This window comes from Rhinoraja longicauda, chromosome 42, assembly GCF_053455715.1.
Source record: "Rhinoraja longicauda isolate Sanriku21f chromosome 42, sRhiLon1.1, whole genome shotgun sequence".
Lineage (NCBI taxonomy): Eukaryota > Metazoa > Chordata > Chondrichthyes > Rajiformes > Arhynchobatidae > Rhinoraja > Rhinoraja longicauda.
Genome location: NC_135994.1, coordinates 10,497,900 through 10,522,711, shown reverse-complemented (window position 1 = coordinate 10,522,711; position 24,812 = coordinate 10,497,900). Strand labels below are relative to the sequence as shown.

Here is a 24,812-nt window from a genome sequence, read left to right as displayed (position 1 = left end):
TCCCTCGTGTCAGCAAAAATCAGGTGATATATTATTATCAGTACGTACTGCCACCATTGGCGAGCTGTATAGAATTTTGATCCCTGATAAAAAAATTGGTCCAAATCCAAATCTCTCAAGAGTATGAAATAAATAGTCCCACTCCACCCGATCAAAAGCCTTTTCAGCATCTAGCGGTCTGTCGGTGGAGAAGGGCTATAGATTATGTTTTACAGGCGCCTAACGTTGAAGGAGGATTGCCGACGTTTTATAAAGCCCGTCTGGTCTGGTGAGATTATTGTTGGAAGGATTTTTTCAAGATGGCGAGCGATCATTTTTGCAAAAATGTTGCTGTCCACATTGTGCAAAGAGATAGGACGATAGGAGCCACATTCCTGTTGATCTTTGCTCTTTGTCAGAATAAGTGAAATGGTAGCTTGTTGCAATGTTTCAGGCAGTGAGCCAACTGACAAGGGGTCATTATACACAGATTTAAAAATGGGAGCCAATTGATTAGAAAATTTCTTAAAGAATTCTGTTGGATATCCATCTGGACCAGGGGATTTTCCACATTGCATACTCCTAATGGCCATCTCAGTTTCTCCTGTTGAAAACAGAGACTCTAGCTCGGCTGCTGACACAGGGTCGATGTGAGGGATCGCAACGCTTTCAAGAAATTATTTAATTAATTGATCATCCTTCAGCGATTCAGATAAATACAAGTTACGGTAAAACCTCATAAAGCATGAGTTGATGACAGAATGATCCATACAGATCATACCAGATTCATCCCGGATCTCAGGGATTGCCTGACTTGCTGCTTTTTGGTGAAGTTGGCGTGCAAGGATCCTCTCTGTTTTATCGCCATGCTCATAGTAAGCATGGCGGGACCTAACCAAGAGGTTCTCCACTTTTAGTGTGGTTAGTAGGTCAAATTCTTTTTGGAGGAGTAGGCGTTCTTTAATGTCATCAGCTGATGGGGATGTTGCTAATTGTGAATCAAGGTTACTAATCTTATAAGAAAATAACTGCAGATGCTGGTACAAATCGAAGGTATTTTTTCACAAAATGCTGGAGTAACTCAGCAGGTCAGGCAGCATCTCAGGAGAGAAGGAATGGGTGACGTTTTGGGTCGAGACTCTTCTTCAGACTGGCTACTAATCTTATTCATCAATTCATTTGTACGGGTATTTCTGATTTTTCGTAACTGTGCGTTGTAAGAAACAATCTGACCTCTTAAGTATGCTTTAAGTGCTTCCCATACTGTTGATGATGACATTTGGTGTTTGATTAATTTCTAGAAAGAGATCAATCCGTGATGAGATAAAATCTGAAAATGTTTTATCTGAAAGTAAAAGTGGGTTGAGACGCCAAGGCCTATAAACAGGTTTTGTGGCTGGTGGATTAAGCTTCAGTTTATGGGGAGCATGATCAGAAATTGCGATCGCATGATAGTCACATTCCCGAACCGAAGGAATAAGACACTTATCCATTAAAATATAATCGATGCATGAGAATGTTTTGTGAACAGCTGAGAAAAAGGAATACTTGCGAGCAGTGGGATTAAGTGTACGCCAAACATCAGCAATATCATAGGTATCAAGAAACAACTGAATTGAAAGCCCAGCCTTAGAGGTTGGCATAGTTTTAACAGAGCTACGATCTAGGCTAGGGGTCAACACACAGTTCATATCTCCACCTATTATCAAATGGTGTTCATTTAAATCAGGTAATCGGGAGAAGAAATGAGTGAAGAATGCAGCGTCATCCTAATTAGAGGCATAAACACTAGCTAAGGTAACTGGGGTGTTATATCATTTGCCTGTAACAATGACATATCGGCCCAAAGTGTCTGCGTCGATCTGGGAAGAGATGAAAGGCACATGTTTACTAATAAGAAGTGCTGCCCCTTTTGACTTATCATATCATATCTATACAGCCGGAAACAGGCCTATTCGGCCCTCCAAGTCCGTGCCGCCCAGCGATCCCCGTACATTAACACTATCCTACACCCACTAGGGCCAATTTTTACATTTACCCAGCCAATTAACCTACATACCTGTACGTCTTTGGAGTGTGGGAGGAAACCGAAGATCTCGGAGAAAACCCACGCAGGTCACGGGGAGAACGTACAAACTCCTTACAGTGCAGCACCCGTAGTCAGGATCGAACCTGAGTCTCCGGCGCCGCATTCGCTGTAAAGCAGCAACTCTACCGCTGCGCTGCGAATGATAAACTTCACCAACCCATCTAGCACGCAAACGTGAATGGCTAGATATATGTCGGTGAGTTTCCTGAAGGAAAGCAATGTCCACCTTTAACTGGTGTAAATGTGTCAGGACTCTTTTACGTTTCACAGGACGGTTCATCCCCTTAACATTCCAGCTCACAAACGAGATTGGGCAAGTAGCCATTCCTCCTCTAGTCACATTCTGTGCCATGACCAGAGATAATGAGTATATCTGGAGACAAATGATCATTTGCATGTCAGGCCCCTATTGTTACATAAATTAAAAAAATAAAAATAAAAATAAATAAATAGAAGAATAAATGGAAGAATAAATCTGAATGGAAAAACATCTTTAAGTCCCTCATTTCCCCTCCCTTCTCACCCATCCTAACTGGGTTGAGCCCTTTCCCCATTGTAACAACATCCACACAATGTGCTTATATTAGGGAAACTACTCAGTTAAAAGCTAAACTCGACAGAACATGAAAAAAATCCTTTAGGCGTAGGTATCAATATGTAAAAGAACCCTTTTTTTAATCTAGTTTTAACTAGCTCACTCTAATCCTCCATTATTTATGTTTGAACTCGCATCAAGAGATTTAATGTTACTGCGAATAACTCAAAATAATATAGAATGTAAATAATGTACATCACCTTACACTCCAATCGGCGGATGTTGACGTTAAATTTGACATCGGCTTGTCACTTTATACCCCAAATATGTAGTCAAGCAGGCTGATTTAAATTACGTCAAGCCAAATAGGGTATACCAAAATTAATAAACATAACGCAGCCTAATCTATTTACGGAATATTGGCAAACAATGCTTTAACAAGCTAATTTTAAACTAAACTTAAACTCACATCAGGAAGTTAAACATATTTGCAATTGCCACCTAAACATTGTATAATACTGTGTAATGCAAATTGTACAGTAACAGGCTTATGCTGACATTAACTTGATATAATTACAGTGTTGGCACAACACTTACCCAGACAGGCTAATTTAAGTCAGTTTGAGTAATAAATACAGTCAGAGATAGTCTCCTCCTTCCATGAGAGGTTAACAGGCAGCAGTCACTTGTTTTGTAATGTCCCGTGTGATGTATTTCTGGGCTTCATCGGGTGAGTTGAAAAACCTCTCCACTGCATTGTAGGTAATACGAAGTTGTGCCGGGTGGAGTATGCCAAAGTGAAGCCCCTCGATCCCACACAGCTGCTGTCTGATGCTGTTGTATGCTGCTCATGCACCAGCGACTTTCGCTGTGTAGTCCGGGTAGACTGAAATGGTTAGATCATTTACCGTCACTCGCCTCCGTTCTCTGGCAAGGCGTAGGATGTTGGAGCTCTCTTGGAAATTGTGAAGACGGGCCACTATGGCTCTAGGAGGGACCCCTTGTTTCGGCGGTTGTTGTAGGGTCCAGTGTGCTCTGTCCAACAAAGGAGCCTTTTCGAGTTGGAAAGCGTCTTTCAGCAGTACAGCGACTGCTGTTGTGTTGTAACTGTCCTGGCCTTCTGGTACCCCTACTATTCGGACATTATTGCGCCTGGACCTCCCTTCCAAATCTTCACATTTGTCCACTAAGGCAGCAACCTGTGTTGAGAGTTGTTGCTCTGTATGCTGTAAAACCGCAACATCATCCGACCATCCAGAAAGTCCCTTTTCCATCTCCTCCACGGTGTTTCCTATCACTGACAGCTTGTTTTTTTTATAGCAACTTTAAAGTTAAATAGTTCGGTTCTGGCAGCTTGTATCGCTAATTTAAAAGCAGACATTTCACTTTCAAGCACAGTTTCGATCTCATCCTTAAACAGCCGCAAAATCCGCCCGCAACGCTGACAGCAGCTCGTTCTTAAAGGCCATGACATCAATCGAGCTTCCTGCTGTTGCAGATTGTGCAGCGGGGTCACCTGAATCACTCGAGTTACTCGAGGCCCTGGAGGGAAACGGTTGATTAATCTTGACCGGCCCGGTTGTTGCAATGTTAGTTTTGCGACTTTTAGTGTTTCTACCAGCCATAGTTTGTTTTTCCGTTCAGTTAGTGAACAAGTTGGTTGAAATATTGTAGGTATTTTTCTTTATATTACGCCAAAATAATACTTAAATAAAAAAAAGTTCTGAAGAGCTCTGCACAACACTGCTTACTCCATTCCTGCTCACTAGCACCCCCAGCATGGATTGATGAAGCTGAAGTCATGCTTGGCTAGTCTTTCGGCATTTTTTGAGGATGTAACAAGTAGAATGGATAATGGAGAGCCAGTGGATGTGATGTATCTGGGCTTGCAAAAAGCCTTTGACAAGGCCCCACACAGGAGATTAGTGTGCAAAATGAGAGCACATGGTATTGGGGGTAGGGTATTGACATGGATAGAGAACTGGTTGGCAGACAGGAAGCAAAGAGTAGGAATTAACGATCCTTTTCAGAATGGCAGGCAGTGACTAGTGAGGTGCCGCAAGGCTCGGTGCTGGGATCCCCAGTTGTTTACAATATATATTAACCATTTAGACGAGGGAATTAAATGTGACATCTCCAAGTTTGCGATGACACAAAGCTGGGTGGCAGTGTGAGCTGCGAGGAGGATGCTATGAGGCTGCAGGATGACTTGGATAGGTTGTGTGAGTGGGCAGATGCAGGGCAGATGCAGTATAATGTGGATAAATGTGAGGTTATCCACTTTAGTGGCAAGAACAGGAAGGCAGATTATTATCTGAATGGTGCCAGATTAGGAAAAGGGGAAGTGCAACGAGACCTGGGTGTGCTTGTACATCAGTCACTGAAAGTAAGCATGCAGATACAGCAGGCAGTGAAGAAAGCTAATGGCATGTTGGCCTTCATTGCGAGAGCATTTGAGTTTAGGAGCAAGGAGGTCCTACTGCAGTTGTACAGGGCCCTGGTGAGACCACACCTGGAGTATTGAGGGCAATTTTGGTCTCCTAATTTGAGGAAGGACATTATTGCTATTGAGGGAGTGCAGCGTAGGTTCACCAGGTTAATTCCTGGGATGGTGGGACTGAAGTATGGTGAAAGAATGGGTCGACTGGGCTTGAGAGGGGATTTTAGAAACATATAAAATTCTTAAAGGATTAGACAGGCTAGATGCAGCAAAAATGTTCCTGATGTTGGGGGAGTCCAGAACCAGGGGTCACAGCTTAAGAATAAGGGGTGGACCATTTAGGACTGAGATGAGGAAAAACGTCTTCACCCAGAGAGTTGTGAATCTGTGGAATTCTCTGCCACAGAAGGCAGTGGAGGTTAATTCACTGGATGTTTTCAAGAGAGTTAGATTTAGCTCTTGGGGCTAAAGGAATCAAGAGATACGGGGAGAAAGTAAGAACGGGGTACTAATTTCAGATGATCAGCCATGATCATGATCGAGCTGGCTTGAAGGGCTGAATGGACTACTCCTGCACCTATTTATTATGTTTCTAAACCCCCCTCGACTCTTTGCAAACCTTTCTAAATCTACTCTGGTGGTTTAGTTGTCGTAAGCCGCTTCTTAAATTTCTGATATGTTTGCATTTGTATACTTGATTCCCTATCTCTCATCCTTTTTTTTTTTTTAAAGCCCACCTATCGCTTGCCAGGTTTTGTCCAGTCACCACCTCTTTTCCAGGGGTTTCCCCTACTACAATTCTTCTAAAGGGTCCCCGACACGACATATCGCCTATCCATGTTCTCCACAGATGCTGCCTGACCCGCTGAGTTACACCAGCACTCTGTGAAACGTCACCTATCCATGTTCTCCACAGATGCTGCCTGACCCGCTGAGTGACTCCAGCACTCTGTGAAACGTCACCTATCCATGTTCTCCACAGATGCTGCCTGACCCGCTGAGTGACTCCAGCACTCTGTGAAACGTCACCTATCCATGTTCTCCACAGATGCTGCCTGACCCGCTGAGTTACTCCAGCACTCTGTGAAACGTCACCTATCCATGTTCTCCACAGATGCTGCCTGACCCGCTGAGTGACTCCAGCACTCTGTGAAACGTCACCTATCCATGTTCTCCACAGATGCTGCCTGACCCGCTGAGTTACTCCAGCACTCTGTGAAACGTCACCTATCCATGTTCTCCACAGATGCTGCCTGACCCGCTGAGTGACTCCAGCACTCTGTGAAACGTCACCTATCCATGTTCTCCACAGATGCTGCCTGACCCGCTGAGTTACTCCAGCACTCTGTGAAACGTCACCTACCCATGTTCTCCACAGATGCTGCCTGACCCGCTGAGTTACTCCAGCACTCTGTGAGACGTCACCTATCCATGTTCTCCACAGATGCTGCCTGACCCGCTGAGTTACTCCAGCACTCTGTGAAACGTTACCTATCCATGCTCTCCACAGATGCTGCCTGACCCGCTGAGTTACTCCAGCTTTTTGTGTCTATCTTCGTTGTAAACCAGCATCTGCAGTTCCTTCCTGCACATTCAGTAATGTTCTAAGGGGCTTTGACTTTCTACATGAGGTGAGAAAGAACTGGCAAGGCTGTGGGGGACGTTTGAATTGCCCATTCCAGGCACTCACTGGGATGGCCTCTCCCATGGGCTATTTGCTTGGCAGCACCTGGTAATTGGATCTGACTGACTGAAGAAGGTTCAGGAGACCAAACGGCAACCTGCTCCCAATTCAACATCTGCCCACAACTCTGCAGTTCTCTCACTGCCACTGCTGTATTTGAGCTGTTTGCCCTTTATTTTTCTCAAATGTGGTTCGAGTCACAGGACGGTTGGTCACGGTGGTGCAGCGGTAGAGTTGCTGCCTTACAGTGAATGCAGCGCCGGAGACCCGGGTTCCGTCCCCACTGGGTCGACACCCTTCTTCGGACTGATGTCTTACATTTCTAAGATATTTGCATTTTTTGCTTTAAACCCCCCCCCAGATTCATATTAACTCTGTGTCTCTCCTCATTCCAGATCTCGGGCATTGCACTCATTGTGGTTGGGATTCTTGTCCAGACCAAGCTGAATGGCACGCTACACATCACCAGTGTTGCTGCCTCTGGAGCTCCCATTGTCATCATTATAGTCGGCGTGATCATCAACTTTGTTGCCTTCTTTGGTTGCTGCGGTGCCTGGAATGAGAATTACTGCATGGTTACTACGGTAAGAGACCTGCCGGGGCTGCGTTTGCTGTCTCCAGCAGTGTGGAGCTGAATGGTCGGGGTGCATCTATGTGTCGCCATCTTTCCAATCAGGACCCCTCCTAGCATGCCGACTACCCTGGTCCCGCAGCGGAACAGCAAACACATTGTCTGTTGGGATTTGCGGCATGCTTTTGTGGAATACAAACATTTTGTGGGATTGGTGAAAGACGCATATGTAGAGACACAAGAGGTGCTGGCCAGCTGTATGGAGGACAGAGATGTGTGGGGCGTCCTTCACCGTGCCCGTCAGAAACCAGCACCACTGCGTCGCCAATGTTTTCAACAATTTTTTGTTGTTGTTGAATATTGAATACCCTTTTTGGTCCTGGGGAAATAGCTGTAACACCAAACAAAAAAAATTAAAAATGTAAATGCCTGTAATGCAGGTTCAACAAGCTGAATGATGGGGCAATGTCTCCCGGCTTCTTTGGCATTCCCAATGTTATTTTCCTAGTACAGCACAGGAACAAGGTTTGTGCTGAACACAATGCCAAGTTAAACTCATCTCATCTGCCTGTACTTGATCCATATCCCTCTATTCCCTATCTAAAAGCCTCTGAAATGCCACTCTCTTACCTGCTTCCACCACCACCACTCCTGGCTGTGTTCCAGGCCCTAGCCACTGTGGGTTTAAAACAATAAACCTGCCCCACACATCTCCATTATACTTTCCCCTCGCCTTGTAGCTATGCCCTCTCGTGTTTGGGGGGGGGGGGGGGGGGTGGGTGTAAGTGTAGATGTCTACACTATCTATGCTTCTCATAATTTTATATACTTTTATCGGGTTTCCTTTAATCTCTGACGTTCCAGAGAAAAAGATCCAAGTCTGTCCAACGTCTCCCTGTAGTTGAAACCCTCCAATCCAGGCAGCCTTCCGGTAACCTGAGTTAGATTTAGCTCTTAGGGCTAAATGAATCGAGGGATATGGGGAGAAAGCCGGAACTGGGTGCTGATTTTGGATGATCAGCCATGATCATATTGAATGGCGGTGCTGGCTCGAAGGGCCGAATGGCCTACTCCTGCACCTATTTTCTATGTTTAAACCTCTGCACCCTCTCCAAAGCCTCCACCGTCCTTCCTGTGATGGAGTGACCAGAACTGCACACAATACTGGGATTGTATGCCCATTAGTTGACTGTTCACTGTTGCTGGGTACTTGGGATATCTAGCGATCCAGCGTGCTTGCCAATTTTTCTTTCCCTTCTCTCACCACCCATTCATCTGTCTGAGATGATCCAGTAAAGTGGAATGCGTGGGGTTATCTCCAAGACGTTTGTTGGTCCAATTAAAAAATATATATAATGGTGAACAATAACATTGAATGCCTTCTGATTTCAAGAATGAAGTCTTCTGTGGGGTTTTTTAAGTAAATTTCTTGAAGGGAACAGTATCTAGTAATTGTACTTCTCTCTCAGTTGAAGTTAAGAAGCTGGTCTCCAACCTGTTGAAATGACCATTATATTTTCTCTTCTAGTTTGCAGTCCTTCTTGTCGTCATCTTTCTTGTGGAGGTTGCTGCTTCCATTGCTGGTTATGTTTTCAAGGATGAAGTGAGTGGTGTATTATTCCATCTCTGGGCACTGCTGCATGTGTGTGGATACCTTAAAAATGTTATTTTGACGCAGTAGGTGGTTTGTATTGGATGGGATAATGCCTTTTGAAACTAGTACAAGGTTGGACGGTTCAAAGGAACTTCTTCCACTTTGTAAGAATGTTTGCTGGATTTCAATGATTTTGAGCATTCTAAAATCAAAATGGAGCTGAAGAATTTAAGAATAAGGGGTCGGCCATTTAGAACGGAGATGAGGAAAAACCTTTTCACTCAGAGTTGTGAATCTGTGGAATTCTCTGCCTCAGAAGGCAGTGGAGGCCGATTCTCTGGATGCTTTCAAGAGAGAGTTAGATAGAGCTCTTAATGATAGCGGAGTCAGGGGGTTTGGGGATAGGGCAGGAACGGGGTACTGATTGTGGATGATCAGCCATGATCACATTGAATGGCGATGCTGGATCGAAGGGTCGAATGGCCTCCTCCTGCACCTATTGTCTATTGTCTAAAATCAAAAACTAGAGTTGATGGAAATACTTGGCAGGTCAGGTGGTGACTACAGGGGAGATCTTGCAGAGGTATACAAAGTCATGAGAGGAATAGATCAGGTAGACGCACAGAGTCTTTTACCCAGAGTGGGGGAATCGAGGACCAGAGGACACAGGTTCACGGTGAAGGGAAAAAGATTTAATAGGAATCCAAGGGGTAACTTGTTCACACAGAGGGTGGTGGGTGTATGGAACAAGCTGCCAGAGGAGATAGTTGAGGCTAGGACTATCCCATCGTTTAAGAAACAGCTGAACAGGTATGTGGATCGGACAGGTTTGGATGGGATATGGACCAAACACAGGTAAGTGACACTAGGGTAGCTAGGACAGTGTTGGCCGGTGTGGGCGAGTTAGGCCGAAGGACATGTATCACTCTATGATTCACAAAGGGCCTGTTTCCTCACTGTATCACATTGTTACTATCCTACACCCATTAGGGACAATTGTTACATTTACCAAGCCAATTAACCTTCAAACCTGTACGTCTTTGGAGTGTGGGAGGAAACCGAAGATCTTGGAGAAAACCCACGCAGGTCACGGGGAGAACGTACAAACTCCGTACAGACAGCGCCCGTAGTTGGGATGGAACACAGGTTTCCGGTGCTGCAGAGGCAGCAACTCTACCGCTGCGCCACCGTGATTAAAATGTGCCCTCCATTAGCAGTGAACAAAGTTCTAAGTGATGGTCATAGTCATTGAGCTGTACCCTATGGAAATGGGCCCTTCAGCCCACCTTGTCTGTGCTGACCAAGATGGCACACTGGGCTAGGCCTATTTGGCCTAAATCCTTCCCATCCATATGTTAAAATGTCTTTTAAAGCTTGTAAATTTAATCCGCTTTTATAGATTGAACTGGCAGCTCATTCCATATATAATTTCTCCTCTTAAGTAGAAAATAGTTGCTCTGTGGGCCCTCTTTTCTCTCACTTTAAGCATTTGCCCTCTAGTTTTGGAATCCTCAAACATGGGGCAGGGGAAAAAGACTGTTCACTTTATCTATGCCCCTCATTATCTCGTAACCTCAAAGATCTCCCCTCGCCCTCCTACGCTGCAAAGTGGCAAGTCCCAGCCTATCCAGCTTCTCCCTTTAACTCAAGCCCTGGTAACACATCCCTCGCTGTTGCACCCTTTCAAACTTGTATCCTTCCTATGGCTGAGCGACCATAACTCGAAGTGTGGTCTCACCAAAGGCTTTCCCAGCTGCATTACCATGTCCCAACGTTTGCACGCACTACACTTGGGCAGCACGATGGTGCAGCGGTAGAGTTGCTGTCTTGCAGAGCCAAAGACCCGGGTTCAATCCCGACTACGGGCGCTGTCTGTACCGAGTTTGTACGTTCTGCCCGTGACCTGCGTGGGTTTTCTCAGAGATCTTCAATTTCCTCCCACACTCCAAAGATGTACAGGTTTGTAGGTTAATTGGCTTGGTAAATGTTTTAAAAAAATTGACCCGTGCGTGTGTGTGTGTGTGTAGGATAGTGTTAGTGTGCGGGGATCGCTGGTCGGCAAGGACCCATTGGGCCGAAGGGCCAGTTTCCGCGCTGTATCCTTAAACTGTATCTCTAACTAAACGAAACACTTCCCAACGAAGGGCAAGTGTGCCAGAAGCTGCCTTCACCACCCTGTCCACCTGATTCCTCACCGATCAGTGAGGTTTGTCACTGCCTCTACTTCTGTCGCCTTGAGTAACAACAGCACAAAACATGAGGTTGTTGGTGACTGAGCATCAAACTCTCATTGCAGTATTCACCTCCGCTGCCTGAGAACTGGCGGGCACCCTTGTTCTGTCGCGCTGATAGCTAGACTTTGATTTTTCAAGTATTGTTCTTGTCTGTACCTGACAGATTCGAGATGCCTTTGAGAAGACATTTAATGAAACCATGACCAATTACAACCAGTCAGATAATGCTGCCAACGTTGACAATTTGCAGAAAAGGGTGAGTGTACCTTCGAGGAGCCTCTTGACTGTTAGCTTCATTATGCTGGGTCAATGGTGAAACATTTAAAGGAGATATTCCTTTTTTATTAACGGAAAGGGAATAACCGTACTTGAGCAGAGGTGTCTTTGTGCAAGTGGTATCATAGTCTGTGGTCTCTTCACCCCTGCTTTCCCCCCCCCCCCCCCCCCCTATTGGCAAGCGTGAGCATTTCCAGGCAACCACTGTAAAATCTTCTCAAGGCTCATGTTAATTTAATTGTGGATGAACACTGACTTGGAGTGAGAACTGACTGGAGATGAGCACTGACTAATGCTTTGAGCTTGTATTTGTATTATTGTTCTCCAGGGGCCTGGGCGAAGAGAACATAAAACCCAAGAAAGACACAAAAAGCTGGAGTAACTCAGCGGGTCAGGCAGCAACTCTGGAGAGAAGGAATGGGTGACGATTCGGGTCAAGACTCTTCTTCAAAAGAGACCCTTTTCTTCAGAAGAGAAGAGACTGAAGAAGGGTCTCGACCCGAAACGTCACCCATTCCTTCTCTCCAGAGATGCTGCCCGACCCGCTGCGTCACTCCAGCTTTTTGTGTCCATTTTGGGTTTAAGCCAGCGTCTGCAGTTGCTTTCTGCATGGATCAGTGCAGTGCGGAGCAGGCCATTTAGTCCACAATGTTTGTTGGACATGGTGCCAAATTAAACGAACTGCCTGCATGTGATTTGTATCCCCCCTCTCCCTGCATATTCCTCGGCCCATCTAAAAGCTACTTAAGCACCACGATCGTATCTGCTTCCACCATCGTTCCCAGCAGCCAGTTACAAGCACTCGCCATTCTGTCTACATAAACTTGACCGGCATGGAGTCTCTGTGAACTCCCCCCCCCCCCCCCCCTCCCCCCCCCCAGAGTGGAGTTATGCCTTCAACTAGAGTCTTTGACGGGAATCCCTCAGACAGCCAGAACGGCACGCAATACTCCAACTGCGGCCTTACCAAAGTCCTATAAAGATGCAACATGACCTTCTGACTCTTGTGCTCCATGCCCTGATTAATGAAGGCAAGCATTACCATACATAGAAACATAGAAACATAGGAGGAGGCCCTTCGAGCCAGCACCACCATTCAATATGATCATGGCTGATCATCCACAATCAGTACCCCGTTCCTGCCTTCTTCCCATATCCCTTGATCCCGTTAGCCCCAACTCTCTTTACTGCTCTATCTACTTGTGTTTCCAATATCGGGAAGTTATGAACTTGGACCCTCAAGATCCCTCTTTACATCAATGCTTTTGAGGGTCTTGCTACCAACTGTACACTTTCCCCTTGCATTCATCCTCCTGTGCAGCGCCAGTGGTGCAGCGGGTAGAGCTGCTGCCTCACAGCGCCAGAGACCTGGGATCCATCCAGTATTCAACTGATATTGCTAACCCAGTGGTTTGAACTAATAATCTTGAGCCTCTGAGCTCTTGTTAACAAAGTGTGAACACATGTCGTTCTTTCCCATTGTGATGTGTGTGTGTGTGTGTATAACCTGTTAACTTCAATCTTTATGTTCCCTTTTTTGCAGTTCAAATGCTGTGGCGCTGCCAATTATACTGATTGGTTCCGTCAACTGAACAACAGAGTGCCGGATTCCTGCTGTAAGATTGACATACTAAACTGTGGCCGCAACACGACTGCTGCTGTCATCAACCAACAGGTGGGTCATGGTGGGTCCTCTGCCGCGCTGAAACCACGAGGGCGGGTGTACTCCAGGCTGTTCTCAGGGCTAGGAACCCCTGGGACTTTGCCCCCAACGCTTGCCGCTTCACATGGCGAGAGGAGATGCTGGTGGAATCTCTCATTGTTGTTGCTTTCAACATCTCTCATCTGGCCCGCTCGGAACGTTTTGTGGGAGAGAATGGCGTGGTTGAGGGAGTAGTGTTTAGTATAGAAATACAGCGTGGAAACAGGCCCTTCGGCCCACCGAGTCCGCGCTAACCAGCGATCCCCCACACACTAGGGACAACTTACAATTTTACCAAGCCAATTAGCCTACAAACCTGTACGTCTTTGGAGTGTCTGTACACCCTGTGCATCTGGTGTTGTAGACTCAGTGTGTGAAGCCATCACACTGTACCTTGTGGCTGCATTTGAACCTGTGCCCTCGTGGGGCACAGTGACACTCCGTGGTCATAAATGCCAATGCCACACCATGCACAGAATGAGTTTCTAGTCCACCGGGTCATTTTGGGGATGTTTAAGTTTAACATGTAAAGAAGTGACTGAAGCTCTTGGGTTGTCTTTGAAAAACAATGGCTTCATTATCCTTGTACTTTTTGTAGAAAGGGAGCTGCCCTTCCGTGTGACAGGGGCCCTGACTGTGCCCGTCCGTGTGACAGGGGCTCAGACTGTGCCCGTCCGTGTGACAGGGGCTCAGACTGTGCCCGTCCGTGTGACAGGGGCCCAGACTGTGCCCGTCCGTGTGACAGGGGCTCAGACTGTGCCCGTCCGTGTGACAGGGGCCCAGACTGTGCCCGTCCGTGTGACAGGGGCCCAGACTGTGTCCGTCCGTGTGACAGGGGCCCAGACTGTGCCCGCCCGTGTGACAGGGGCCCAGACTGTGCCCGTCCGTGTGACACGGCCCAGACTGTGCCCGTCCGTGTGACAGGGGCCCAGACTGTGTCCGTCCGTGTGACAGGGGCCCAGACTGTGCCCGTCCGTGTGACAGGGGCCCAGACTATGCCGTCCGTGTGACAGGGGCCCAGACTGTGCCCGTCCGTGTGACGGGCCCAGACTGTGCCCGTCCGTGTGACAGGGGCCCAGACTGTGCCCGCCCATGTGACACGGCCCAGACTGTGCCCGTCCGTGTGACAGGGGCCCAGACTGTGCCCGCCCGTGTGACAGGGGCCCAGACTGTGCCCGCCCGTGTGACAGGGGCCCAGATTCTGCCCGTCCATGTGACAGGGGCCCAGACTGTGCCTGTCCGTGTGACAGGGGCCCAGACTGTGCCCGTCCGTGTGACAGGGGCTCAGATTGTGCCCATCCGTGTGAGACGGGCTCAGACTGTGCCCGTCCGTGTGACAGGGGCCCAGACTGTGCCCGTCCGTGTGACAGGGGCCCAGACTGTGTCCGTCCGTGTGACAGGGGCCCAGACTGTGCCCGCCCGTGTGACAGGGGCCCAGACTGTGCCCGCCCGTGTGACAGGGGCCCAGACTGTCCCCGCCCGTGTGACAGGGGCCCAGACTGTGCCCGCCCGTGTGAGACGGGCTCAGACTGTGCCCGTCCGTGTGACAGGGGCCCAGACTGTGCCCGTCCATGTGAGAGGGGCCCAGACTGTGCCCATCCGTGTGACAGGGGCCCAGACTGTGCCCGTCCGTGTGACAGGGGCTCAGACTGTGCCCGTCCGTGTGACAGGGGCCCAGACTGTGCCCGTCCGTGTGACAGGGGCTCAGACTGTGCCCGTCCGTGTGACAGGGGCCCAGACTGTGCCCATCCGTGTGACAGGGGCCCAGACTGTGCCCGTCCGTGTGACAGGGGCCCAGACTGTGCCCATCCGTGTGACAGGGGCCCAGACTGTGCCCGTCCGTGTGACAGGGGCCCAGACTGTGCCCGCCCGTGTGACAGGGGCCCAGACTGTGCCCGTCCGTGTGAGAGGGGCCCAGACTGTGCCCGTCCGTGTGAGAGGGGCCCAGACTGTGCCCGTCCGTGTGAGACGGGCTCAGACTGTGCCCGTCCGTGTGACACGGCCCAGACTGTGCCCATCCGTGTGACAGGGGCCCAGACTGTGCCCGTCCGTGTGACAGGGGCCCAGACTGTGCCCGTCCGTGTGACAGCGGCCCAGACTGTGCCCGCCCGTGTGACAGGGGCCCAGACTGTGCCCATCCGTGTGACAGGGGCCCAGACTGTGCCCGCCCGTGTGAGACGGGCTCAGACTGTGCCCGCCCGTGTGACAGGGGCCCAGACTGTGCCCGTCCGTGTGACAGGGGCCCAGACTGTGCCCGTCCGTGTGACAGGGGCCCAGACTGTGCCCGTCCATGTGAGAGGGGCCCAGACTGTGCCCATCCGTGTGACAGGGGCCCAGACTGTGCCCGTCCGTGTGACAGGGGCTCAGACTGTGCCCGTCCGTGTGACAGGGGCCCAGACTGTGCCCGTCCGTGTGACAGGGGCTCAGACTGTGCCCGTCCGTGTGACAGGGGCCCAGACTGTGCCCATCCGTGTGACAGGGGCCCAGACTGTGCCCGTCCGTGTGACAGGGGCCCAGACTGTGCCCGTCCGTGTGACAGGGGCCCAGACTGTGCCCATCCGTGTGACAGGGGCCCAGACTGTGCCCGTCCGTGTGACAGGGGCCCAGACTGTGCCCGCCGGTGTGACAGGGGCCCAGACTGTGCCCGTCCGTGTGAGAGGGGCCCAGACTGTGCCCGTCCGTGTGAGAGGGGCCCAGACTGTGCCCGTCCGTGTGAGACGGGCTCAGACTGTGCCCGTCCGTGTGACACGGCCCAGACTGTGCCCATCCGTGTGACAGGGGCCCAGACTGTGCCCGTCCGTGTGACAGGGGCCCAGACTGTGCCCGTCCGTGTGACAGGGGCCCAGACTGTGCCCGCCCGTGTGACAGGGGCCCAGACTGTGGCCATCCGTGTGACAGGGGCCCAGACTGTGCCCGCCCGTGTGAGACGGGCTCAGACTGTGCCCGCCCGTGTGACAGGGGCCCAGACTGTGCCCGCCCGTGTGACAGGGGCCAAGACTGTGCCCGTGCGTGTGACAGGGGCCCAGACTGTGCCCGTCCGTGTGACAGGGGCTCAGACTGTGCCCATCCATGTGAGACGGGCTCAGACTGTGCCCGTCCGTGTGACAGGGGCCCAGACTGTGCCCATCCGTGTGACAGGGGCCCAGACTGTGCCCGTCCGTGTGAGACGGGCTCAGACTGTGCCTGCCCTCGTGTTCGGGCATGCCACTGTTATGTCCAGGAATGGCCAAGGAATACTAGAGTGGGCACATCATGCAAGGTTCAGGTCGGGCGAGTTGTAGTCCCTCGATGGATGTGCTCTTTCGTGGGGGTGGGGGGGGGGGGGGTCCTGTTTTTCCCTGTATTTCCGAGAGTCCTGGTTTTGCATGGGACGTGGCCTGGAATGCTGTGGCATATTGGGTAGGTGCTTCCAGAGTGAGCATCCCTTTGTCTGCAGGCCCCAACGTTCTGTTCTCACTTTTATTTTCCGCGTTGCTGAGCTTGTCCAGCATATGCAGCGTGCCTGCCCTTTGAACCAAGATGCCTGGGACATCCTGACGCTCCCACACACTGGGCCCGATGCCTGGCTCTCATGATTTGCTGCTTCATTCTTTGTCGCCTCTATGTCTGTCGCTAATTTTTTTTATTTTCTTAAATATAGGGCTGTGTGAATCTGATCAAAGATTGGCTTAAAAACAACATTGCGATCGTGGCTGGTGTGGCGCTTGGGATTGCCATATTCCAGGTAAGATTCTTCTGTGCGAAGGCCAAAGTGACCATTGGAGATGTCAACTTTGACAGCTTGCTCTAGAGTGTTGTTTTCCACCAGCCGTGTCTCTTGTCAGGCAGTGAATAAACCCTTTCCCTGTTGCTGGGCCTCTTTCTCCATGTTGCTTTGGCCTGAGCAGATCTGGCCAAGGGAAACCTTGGTTCTGCTGCTGCCCAGTGCTTTGCTCCCTCCAGCCCGCCCCTTAGGGCACTGATTTGAGCATTTGGAAGAACCGTCTCTTGGGCAAGTGTGTGTAACCCTATCAGGCAATGGATAGACACCTTCACAAACCAATCGAGGAAGCCCTGCCCCCTTACATTTGGATTGCATAGCCTCAGTAGTTGAAGCCAAATTCAAAATCTGGTCTATTTGAGTTATTTATTGGTACTGTTTCTTCCTTGGGTCAGGCATTGCTAATGACCCAAGTGGAAATGGACCAGAGGAAGGTTCCGGACACGAGTCTGTTCCATGCAGGTAGAAAAGGCACCAAGATTCTGGACCAGTAGGAAAATAACTGCAGATGCTGGTTCAAATCGAAGGTAGACACAAAAACGCTGGAGTAACTCAGCGGGTCAGGCAGCATCTCGGGAGAGAAGTAATGTGTGACGTTTCGGGTCGAGACCCTTCAGACTGATGTCAGGGGAGGGGGCGGGACAAAGATATCTATCTTTGTCCCGCCCCCTCCCCGGACATCAGTCTGAAGAAGGATCTCGACCCGAAATATCACCCTTTCCTTCTCTCCAGAGATGCTGCCTGACCTGCTGAGTTACTCCAGCACTCTGTGAAACGTCACCTATCCATGTTCTCCAGAGATGTTGCCTGACCCGCTGAGTTACTCCAGCACTCTGTGAAACGTCACCTATCCATGTTCTGCAGAGATGCTGCCTGACCCGCTGAGTTACTCCAGCACTCTGTGAAACGTCACCTATCCATGTTCTCCACAGATGCTGCCTGACCCGCTGAGTTACTCCAGCACTCTGTGAAACGTCACCTATCCATGTTCTCCACAGATGCTGCCTGACCCGCTGAGTTACTCCAGCACTCTGTGAAACGTCACCTATCCATGTTCTCCACAGATGCTGCCTGACCCACTGAGTCACTCAGGCACTTTGTGAAACCTCACCTATCCATGTTCTCCAGAAATGCTGCCTGACCTGCTGAGTTACTCCAACCTTTTTGTGTCTACCCAAGATTCTGGACCAAGATGAAGTCCTTTTCCTGGCCTGAGTTGAGAGATCATTTGGTGGGGAAGGGAAGGCAGGCGGCAGGGGTAGTTTGACTCTTGCAACGTGGGTCCCAATGAGCTGGGTACACTGCAAGCTTCCTTGCCTGTTGTGTTCAACGCCAGCTGCCTTGTAATTGTCAAAAGCTTTAGGAGGGTATCTACCCAATTGTAGACCAGTTACTGTTCACGCTGGCTAGTATCTGCGAGTTGGATATTGGAATGAAAGGCACCTTGCTCTCCTGTCCCTATACCCTGATTTCACTGAAGAAGTGTCTCGACCAGAAACGTCACCAGTTCCTTCTCTCCAGAGATGCTGAGTTAGTCCAGCATTTTGTGTCTATCTTTGATTCAAACCAGCATCTGCAGTTCCTTCCTACTAATTTCACAATTGACTTTCAATGCAATCTACTGTCAGGGTAGAATGCAGGCAATTGGTCTTAAATAACTTGTTTGGTCAACTAGCCCGCGCTGTTTTACAGCCAGCCTGTTGGTGTGTTTCCAATGAAGAATTGGCCAAGAATTCTTCCATCTACTTGAAGAGTTGGCCTTTGTTTCTCTTGGGTACCGAACATTGGGGCAAAACCAAATGGTGGAAGCTGGAAATTCTCTGTAGATTAGGTGGCATCTGCAGAGAGACCAACTAATGTTCCATGTTGGTTAGTCACCTGAAAATGGACACAAAAAGCTGAAGTAACTCAGCAGGTCAGGCAGCAGCTCTGGAGAAAAGGAATAGGTGATGTATCAGGTCGAGACCCTTCAGACTGAGAGTCAGGGGAAAGGGAAACAAACGATACAAAGAATAAATGAATGAAAGATATGCAACAAGTAACGATGATCAAGGGAAGGTGGAGCCCACAATGGTCCATTGTCTGCATAACTCTATCACCTTCCCACAGCCAACATCTTTGTCCCGCCCCTTCCCCTGACATCAGTCTGAAGAAGGATCTCGACCTGAAACGTCACCCATTCCTTCTCTCCCGTGATGCTGCCTGACCCGCTGAGTTACTCCAGCATTTTGTGTCCACCTTCGATTTAAACCAGCATCTGCAGTTTTTTTTTCTCTGCACCTTTTCCAGAATTTGGATCCAGTTGGACTGGTATGTATGTGACTGGTGCTGTGCAGATAGCGGCTTGGTGTGTCCTGCCCTTGGTGCTAGAGGTTGCAGGTTCAATTATGTCCAATCGTCGAATTGTCTTGGTGACTCTTTTATGGTCCAATATCACATTGATAATAATTTTGTCCAAGGAGACTGCTACCATCTTGGTCTGAATAAAATCAAAAGAGAATTAAGAATAAGGGGTAGGCCATTTGGGACTGAGATGAGAAAAAACTTTTTCACCCAGAGAGTTGTGAATCTGTGGAATTCTCTGTCACAGAAGGCAGTGGAGGCCAATTCACTGGATGTCTTCAAGAGGGAGTTAGATTTAGCTCTTAGAGCACAGGGAATCAAGGGATATGGAGAGAAAGCAGGAACGGGGTACTGATTTTGGTTGATCAGTCATGATCATATTGAATGGCGGTGTAGGAAAATAACTGCAGATGGTGGTACAAATCGAAGGTATCACAAAATGCTGGAGTAACTCAGTAGGTCAGGCAGCATCTAGGAGAGAGGGATTGGGTGACAAGAGAGAGAGAGAAGGGTCTCAACCCGAAACGTCACCCATTCCCACTCTCCTAGATGCTGCCTGACCTGCTGAGTTACTCCAGCATTTTGTGATACCTTCGATATTGAATGGTGGTGCTGGCTTGAAGGGCTGAATGGCCTACTCCTGCACCTATTTTCTATGTTTCTATGTCTAATCTATCATTGAGAGATGTTCCCCTGGCAAATGTATGTTGCAGTCCCTCAAACAATTGGCCAAATTGCCAGTTACTTACATTTTAGTGTAATGTCACTTTTTACAACCTTTTGTTTTCTCCTTTCAGATCCTTGGGATTATCTTTGCTTGCGTGCTGATGAAGGGCATAAAGCGTGGCTATGAAGTCATGTAATCTTCACCTCAACTGCCAATCTTCATTGGATACTTTGTATTTTTTTGCCGCAGTTGTGAACGTTGATCCCAATATTCTTTGGTTAAAAGAAAATGAATGTCTGTGCCTTTCTTCATTAACTTTGACATTTTTTAAAATGTATGAGCACTATAATGTAACCTAGGTGACCCAGCAAACTTTGCTCGTTTTCTACCCCCTATCCCAAGCTTGTCTCTTGCATACCACTAGGGTGCTTCATTAGGATGCTGTGAGCTACTCAAAATGGGCTGGGAAACAGACAGTAGGTGCAGGAGTAGGCCATTCGGCTCTTCAAGCCAGCACCGCCATTCAATGTGATCATGGCTGATCATCCAAAAACAGTACCCCGTTCCTGCCTTCTCCCCATATCCCTTGATTCCGTCAGGCCTAAGAGCTAAATCTAACTCTCTCTTGAAAGCGTCCAGTGAATTGGCCTCCACTACCTTCTGTGGCAGAGAATTCCACATTGTTCTCCCCCATTTCAAGAAGAGCCCTCTGATCAGCCAGTTTGCCAGCAGGCTTCTCTGTTGCTCACCCTCAGTTGGGCAACACTCCATGTGTGTGTGTGTGTTTGTTCAAGGGGCTACAGGACGAGATTGGGAGTCATCTCGTTGCTTTACGCTGCAAGACCCACTGCTTGCCTTCCCCTGAGCTCATGCATTCCTTGTCTCAAAGGGGAGAAGGGTCAGGAAGGGGAACAGGTTGAAAGTTTTTATTTTGAGAGAGGGTGAATGGCTTGTAACAACACTCCCTGCCCACTTAACCTTGCAGCTTAAAGCAACGAGATGACTCCCAATGGAGAGGGTGTTGATCACAGCAGCCATTTGCTTTCCCTTGCCAAGGATGATCCGCATTTCTGCTTTTATTCCAAAAGTGCTCTTTGCCCGGCCGTCTACCAGTGCCCCTGCTCACAGGGGCTGGATTACAGTTCCACTTGATCAACATTTTCTTCAGGGAAAACCCTTTCTTTCCTTTCAGAGTCTATGTGAGTGTCCTGTTTGATTTGACTTATCCACTACCAAAACAAATGAGATTTAAAATGCCCATGTATTCTTTGACCCTTTTGCCTTGTTCTCTGGGTAGCTGGCCATTTTTGGCCAAGTACACCTCCAGCAGTAGAAGTGCAGATGCTGGTTTGCATTAAAGGACACAAAGTGCTGGAGTAACTCAGGAGGTCGGGCAGCATCTCTGGAGAACATGGGCAGGTGACATTTCAGGTTGGGGCCCTTCTTTAGTCTGACGATGGGTCCTGCCCAAAAATGTCGCCGATCCTTGTTCTCCGGAGATGCTGCCTGGCCCGCTGAGTAACTCCAGCACTTTGTCCTTTATGCCTCCAGTACCCAGGACTGCATTACCTTGCTGAACTGGCACAGTCTCTCTCCTTGTGCTGGTCCACAATGAGATGTGGAAACCGACAACAAGCAGCATGGCAAAATGAAGAGTAACCTTTGCTTTATTTTGTGTAGGAAGAAACGGCAGACGCTGGTTTAATCCAAAGATAGACCCACAAAGCTGGAGTGCCTGAGCAGGTCAGGCAGCATCTCTGAAGCGAAGGAATAGGTGACGTTTTGGGTCGAAACCCGTCTTCAGTCTGACCCGAAACGTCACCCATTCCTTCTCTCCAGAGATGCTGCCTGCTATCCCGCTGAGTTACTCCAGCGTTTTGTGTCCATCTCCTTTAGCACCTTCTTCCATTTTCACCTGAACTTTGGCGGTCGGCCTTGCTCAAACAACAATTGAATTTTTGTCAAAGGTGATTTTGGAAGGCAGGCCAGGACATTTAAACGAAAAAATATGCTTTGTTTCTTGGAACCAGGCTTTTGGTTGGGCTACTGCAATGGGGTCTTTGCTGTCTCCACAGGATATGTGGAGGAAATGTCTTTTTAATATATTGTGGGAATAACGGGGCCTGCCACATACATCATTTGCTGAGGCTTAGTCTGGAATGTGAATTGTACATTCCCCCCCCCCCCGCCCTCTTTCCCCCCCCCCCCCCCCCCAAACACACTCTTCACCACCACCTGACTTAGTCAAGCGAAGCAGCTTTTCAAAAAGGGAGCTCAAATCTGAAGCTTTGGATCCATTGCATCCCACGTCACCAGCGCCTCTGTAAGTTGAGTAGTGTGGGGAAGGGTGCAGTTTGCTTTCCTGCCCCCATCCCCCAGAAAAAAACATTGAAAAGTCCCACTCCCCTTTCTGAAGGCATCCTAACTTCAAGTCAATGCTCACCTCCTACAGGAATATGGGTGAAGCACCTCTAAGTCTTATAATATATTGGAGTGTCCTCTGTTCTCTCCTGCCCCCCCCCCCCCCCCCAAACCCCAGAACAATGCCTGCATGCAACTACTACGCTCCAGCTTTCTGACCACTATAGTAGAGAGGGTTAGGATCCCTTGTGTAGAATTCTAAATTTGATGGGGGGTTTTTCCAGTCTGTTGGCATGGAAACGTGATTGCATGCTATTTACCAATATGGCTCCCTGTATATTCAAGTGTCGAGACTTTTCATGTTCTGTATGTGGCAAAATAAAAGTTTTCTAGGTTGTACACCATGTCTGTAATCTCTCGTTTCATTGACACCCTCTGCTTCTTGCACTGTTTGCATGGTGACTTGTAGTCAACAGTTGGGATATGGATAAGAGTTTGAATCTGGTCAGAGCCTGGGGAATTGTAAACTTTACATCAAGAAGCAGTAAAAGGTGACCATTTTGCAGAACACCTCCGCTCAGTCTGCCTAGGCCTACACGACCTCCCACTCCCTTTCCCACACTGACCTTTCTGTCCTGGGCCTCCGCCATGGTTAGTGAGGCCCAGCGCAAATTGATGGAACAGCATCTCGTATTTCGCTTGGGCAGCTTATACCCCAGCGTTATGAACATTGACTTCTCTAACTTCAAGTAACCCTTGCTCTCTCTCTCTCTCTGCCCCTCCCCATCCTAGTTCTCTAACTAGTTTCACTATCCTCCTGAATAAATATTTCTGATTGTGTGCCTCATCGTCACCTTCCCCTCCACGAACAATGAACCATTTGACATTTCCTTATGATCTGTCGTTTTCACACCTTGCCATTCCATATCTCTAGACTCCCTCTCCCCTGACTCTCAGTCTGAAACATAGAAAATGTTTCCTTCGGGTGCAGGAGGAGGCCATTTGGCCCTTCAAGTCAAAGGGTCTTGACCCAAAATGTCACCCATACCTTCCCTCCACAGATGCTGCCTGTTCCACTGAGTTACTCCAGCATTTTGTGTCTATCTTTGGTGTAAGCCAGCATCTGCAGTTCCTCTCTACACAGAGCAAAGCATTGGCTGTTCATGCTGGGTCTGATCAATGTTAATCCAGACCCACACCCTCTGGTTGCCTTTCATCTGCTTTCAATGGCCCAGCAAGTGGGTGGGGATGGACAGTAAATGTCCGTGGTTCCCTCGTGATGTGACAACTGTCCCAGCAGACTTCCCCAGCAATAACTTTGTTTTACGACAGTAGACTTGGGTTGATGTGAGGGAAACAATGAGTAATCATTCCGATTCCAAAATATTTAAGTTATTACATTTGACATTTGTTTCTGAAACCCTCCCAATTGGGTCCTTTAATTTTGATTTTAGTTTTAGAGATACAGTGTGGAAACTGGTCCTCTGGCCCCACTGAGCCTGCACTGGCCGCACTGAGCCTGCACTAGCCCTGAGCCCGCACTGGCCCCACTGAGCCTGCACTGGCCCCACTGAGCCTGCACTGGCCCCACTGAGCCTGCACTGGCCCCACTGAGCCTGCACTGGCCGCACTGAGCCTGCACTAGCCCCGAGCCCGCACTGGCCCCACTGAGCCTGCACTGGCCGCACTGAGCCTGCACTAGCCCCGAGCCCGCACTGGCCCCACTGAGCCTGCACTGGCCCCACTGAGCCTGCACTGGCCCCACTGAGCCTGCACTGGCCCCACTGAGCCTGCACTGGCCGCACTGAGCCTGCACTAGCCCTGAGCCCGCACTGGCCCCACTGAGCCTGCACTGGCCCCACTGAGCCTGCACTGGCCCCACTGAGCCTGCACTGGCCCCACTGAGCCTGCACTGGCCGCACTGAGCCTGCACTAGCCCCGAGCCCGCACTGGCCCCACTGAGCCTGCACTGGCCCCACTGAGCCTGCACTGGCCCCACTGAGCCTGCACTGGCCGCACTGAGCCTGCACTAGCCCCGAGCCCGCACTGGCCCCACTGAGCCTGCACTGGCCCCACTGAGCCTGCACTGGCCCCACTGAGCCTGCACTGGCCCCACTGAGCCTGCACTGGCCCCACTGAGCCTGCACTGGCCGCACTGAGCCTGCACTAGCCCCGAGCCCGCACTGGCCCCACTGAGCCTGCACTGGCCCCACTGAGCCTGCACTAGCCCCGAGCCCGCACTGCCCCCCCCCCCCCCGAGCCTGCACTGGCCCCACTGACTCTGCCAAGCAGTCACCCACACACTAGTTCTGTTCTACACTAGGGGGAAATTTACAGAAGCCAATTAACCTCGTCTTTGGAGTGTGGGAGGAAACTGGAGAAAACGCACGAGGTGACGGGGAGAACGTACAGACAGCGCCCGTAGTTAGGATTGAACCTGGCGCTGTGAGGCAGCAACTCTGCTGCCTTGCTGCCGCCTAATCCTGCAGTGAATGAAATAACTGGATAGACACGCTAACTGGTTGGGCAAGGAACGGACATTGGCCAAGCACCAAGCGAATGCTGGTCATCTCATGG

The 24,812-nt window shown here is 49.6% G+C and overlaps 1 protein-coding gene across 2 annotated transcripts in view; it reads left to right on the top strand.

The window, feature by feature from the left end:
* Window positions 1-22,633, top strand: part of cd63 (CD63 molecule) — a 68,918-nt gene extending 46,285 nt beyond the window's left edge. For both annotated transcript variants that reach the window (XM_078431256.1, XM_078431255.1), the window contains exons 3-8: window positions 7,123-7,311; window positions 8,827-8,901; window positions 11,290-11,382; window positions 12,946-13,077; window positions 16,745-16,828; window positions 20,005-22,633. In XM_078431256.1, coding sequence (XP_078287382.1) covers window positions 7,123-7,311; window positions 8,827-8,901; window positions 11,290-11,382; window positions 12,946-13,077; window positions 16,745-16,828; window positions 20,005-20,070 — 639 coding nt within the window. In that variant the 3' untranslated portion in view covers window positions 20,071-22,633. The remainder of the gene's footprint in view (window positions 1-7,122; window positions 7,312-8,826; window positions 8,902-11,289; window positions 11,383-12,945; window positions 13,078-16,744; window positions 16,829-20,004) is intronic.
* The last annotated feature ends 2,179 nt before the right edge of the window (window positions 22,634-24,812 follow it).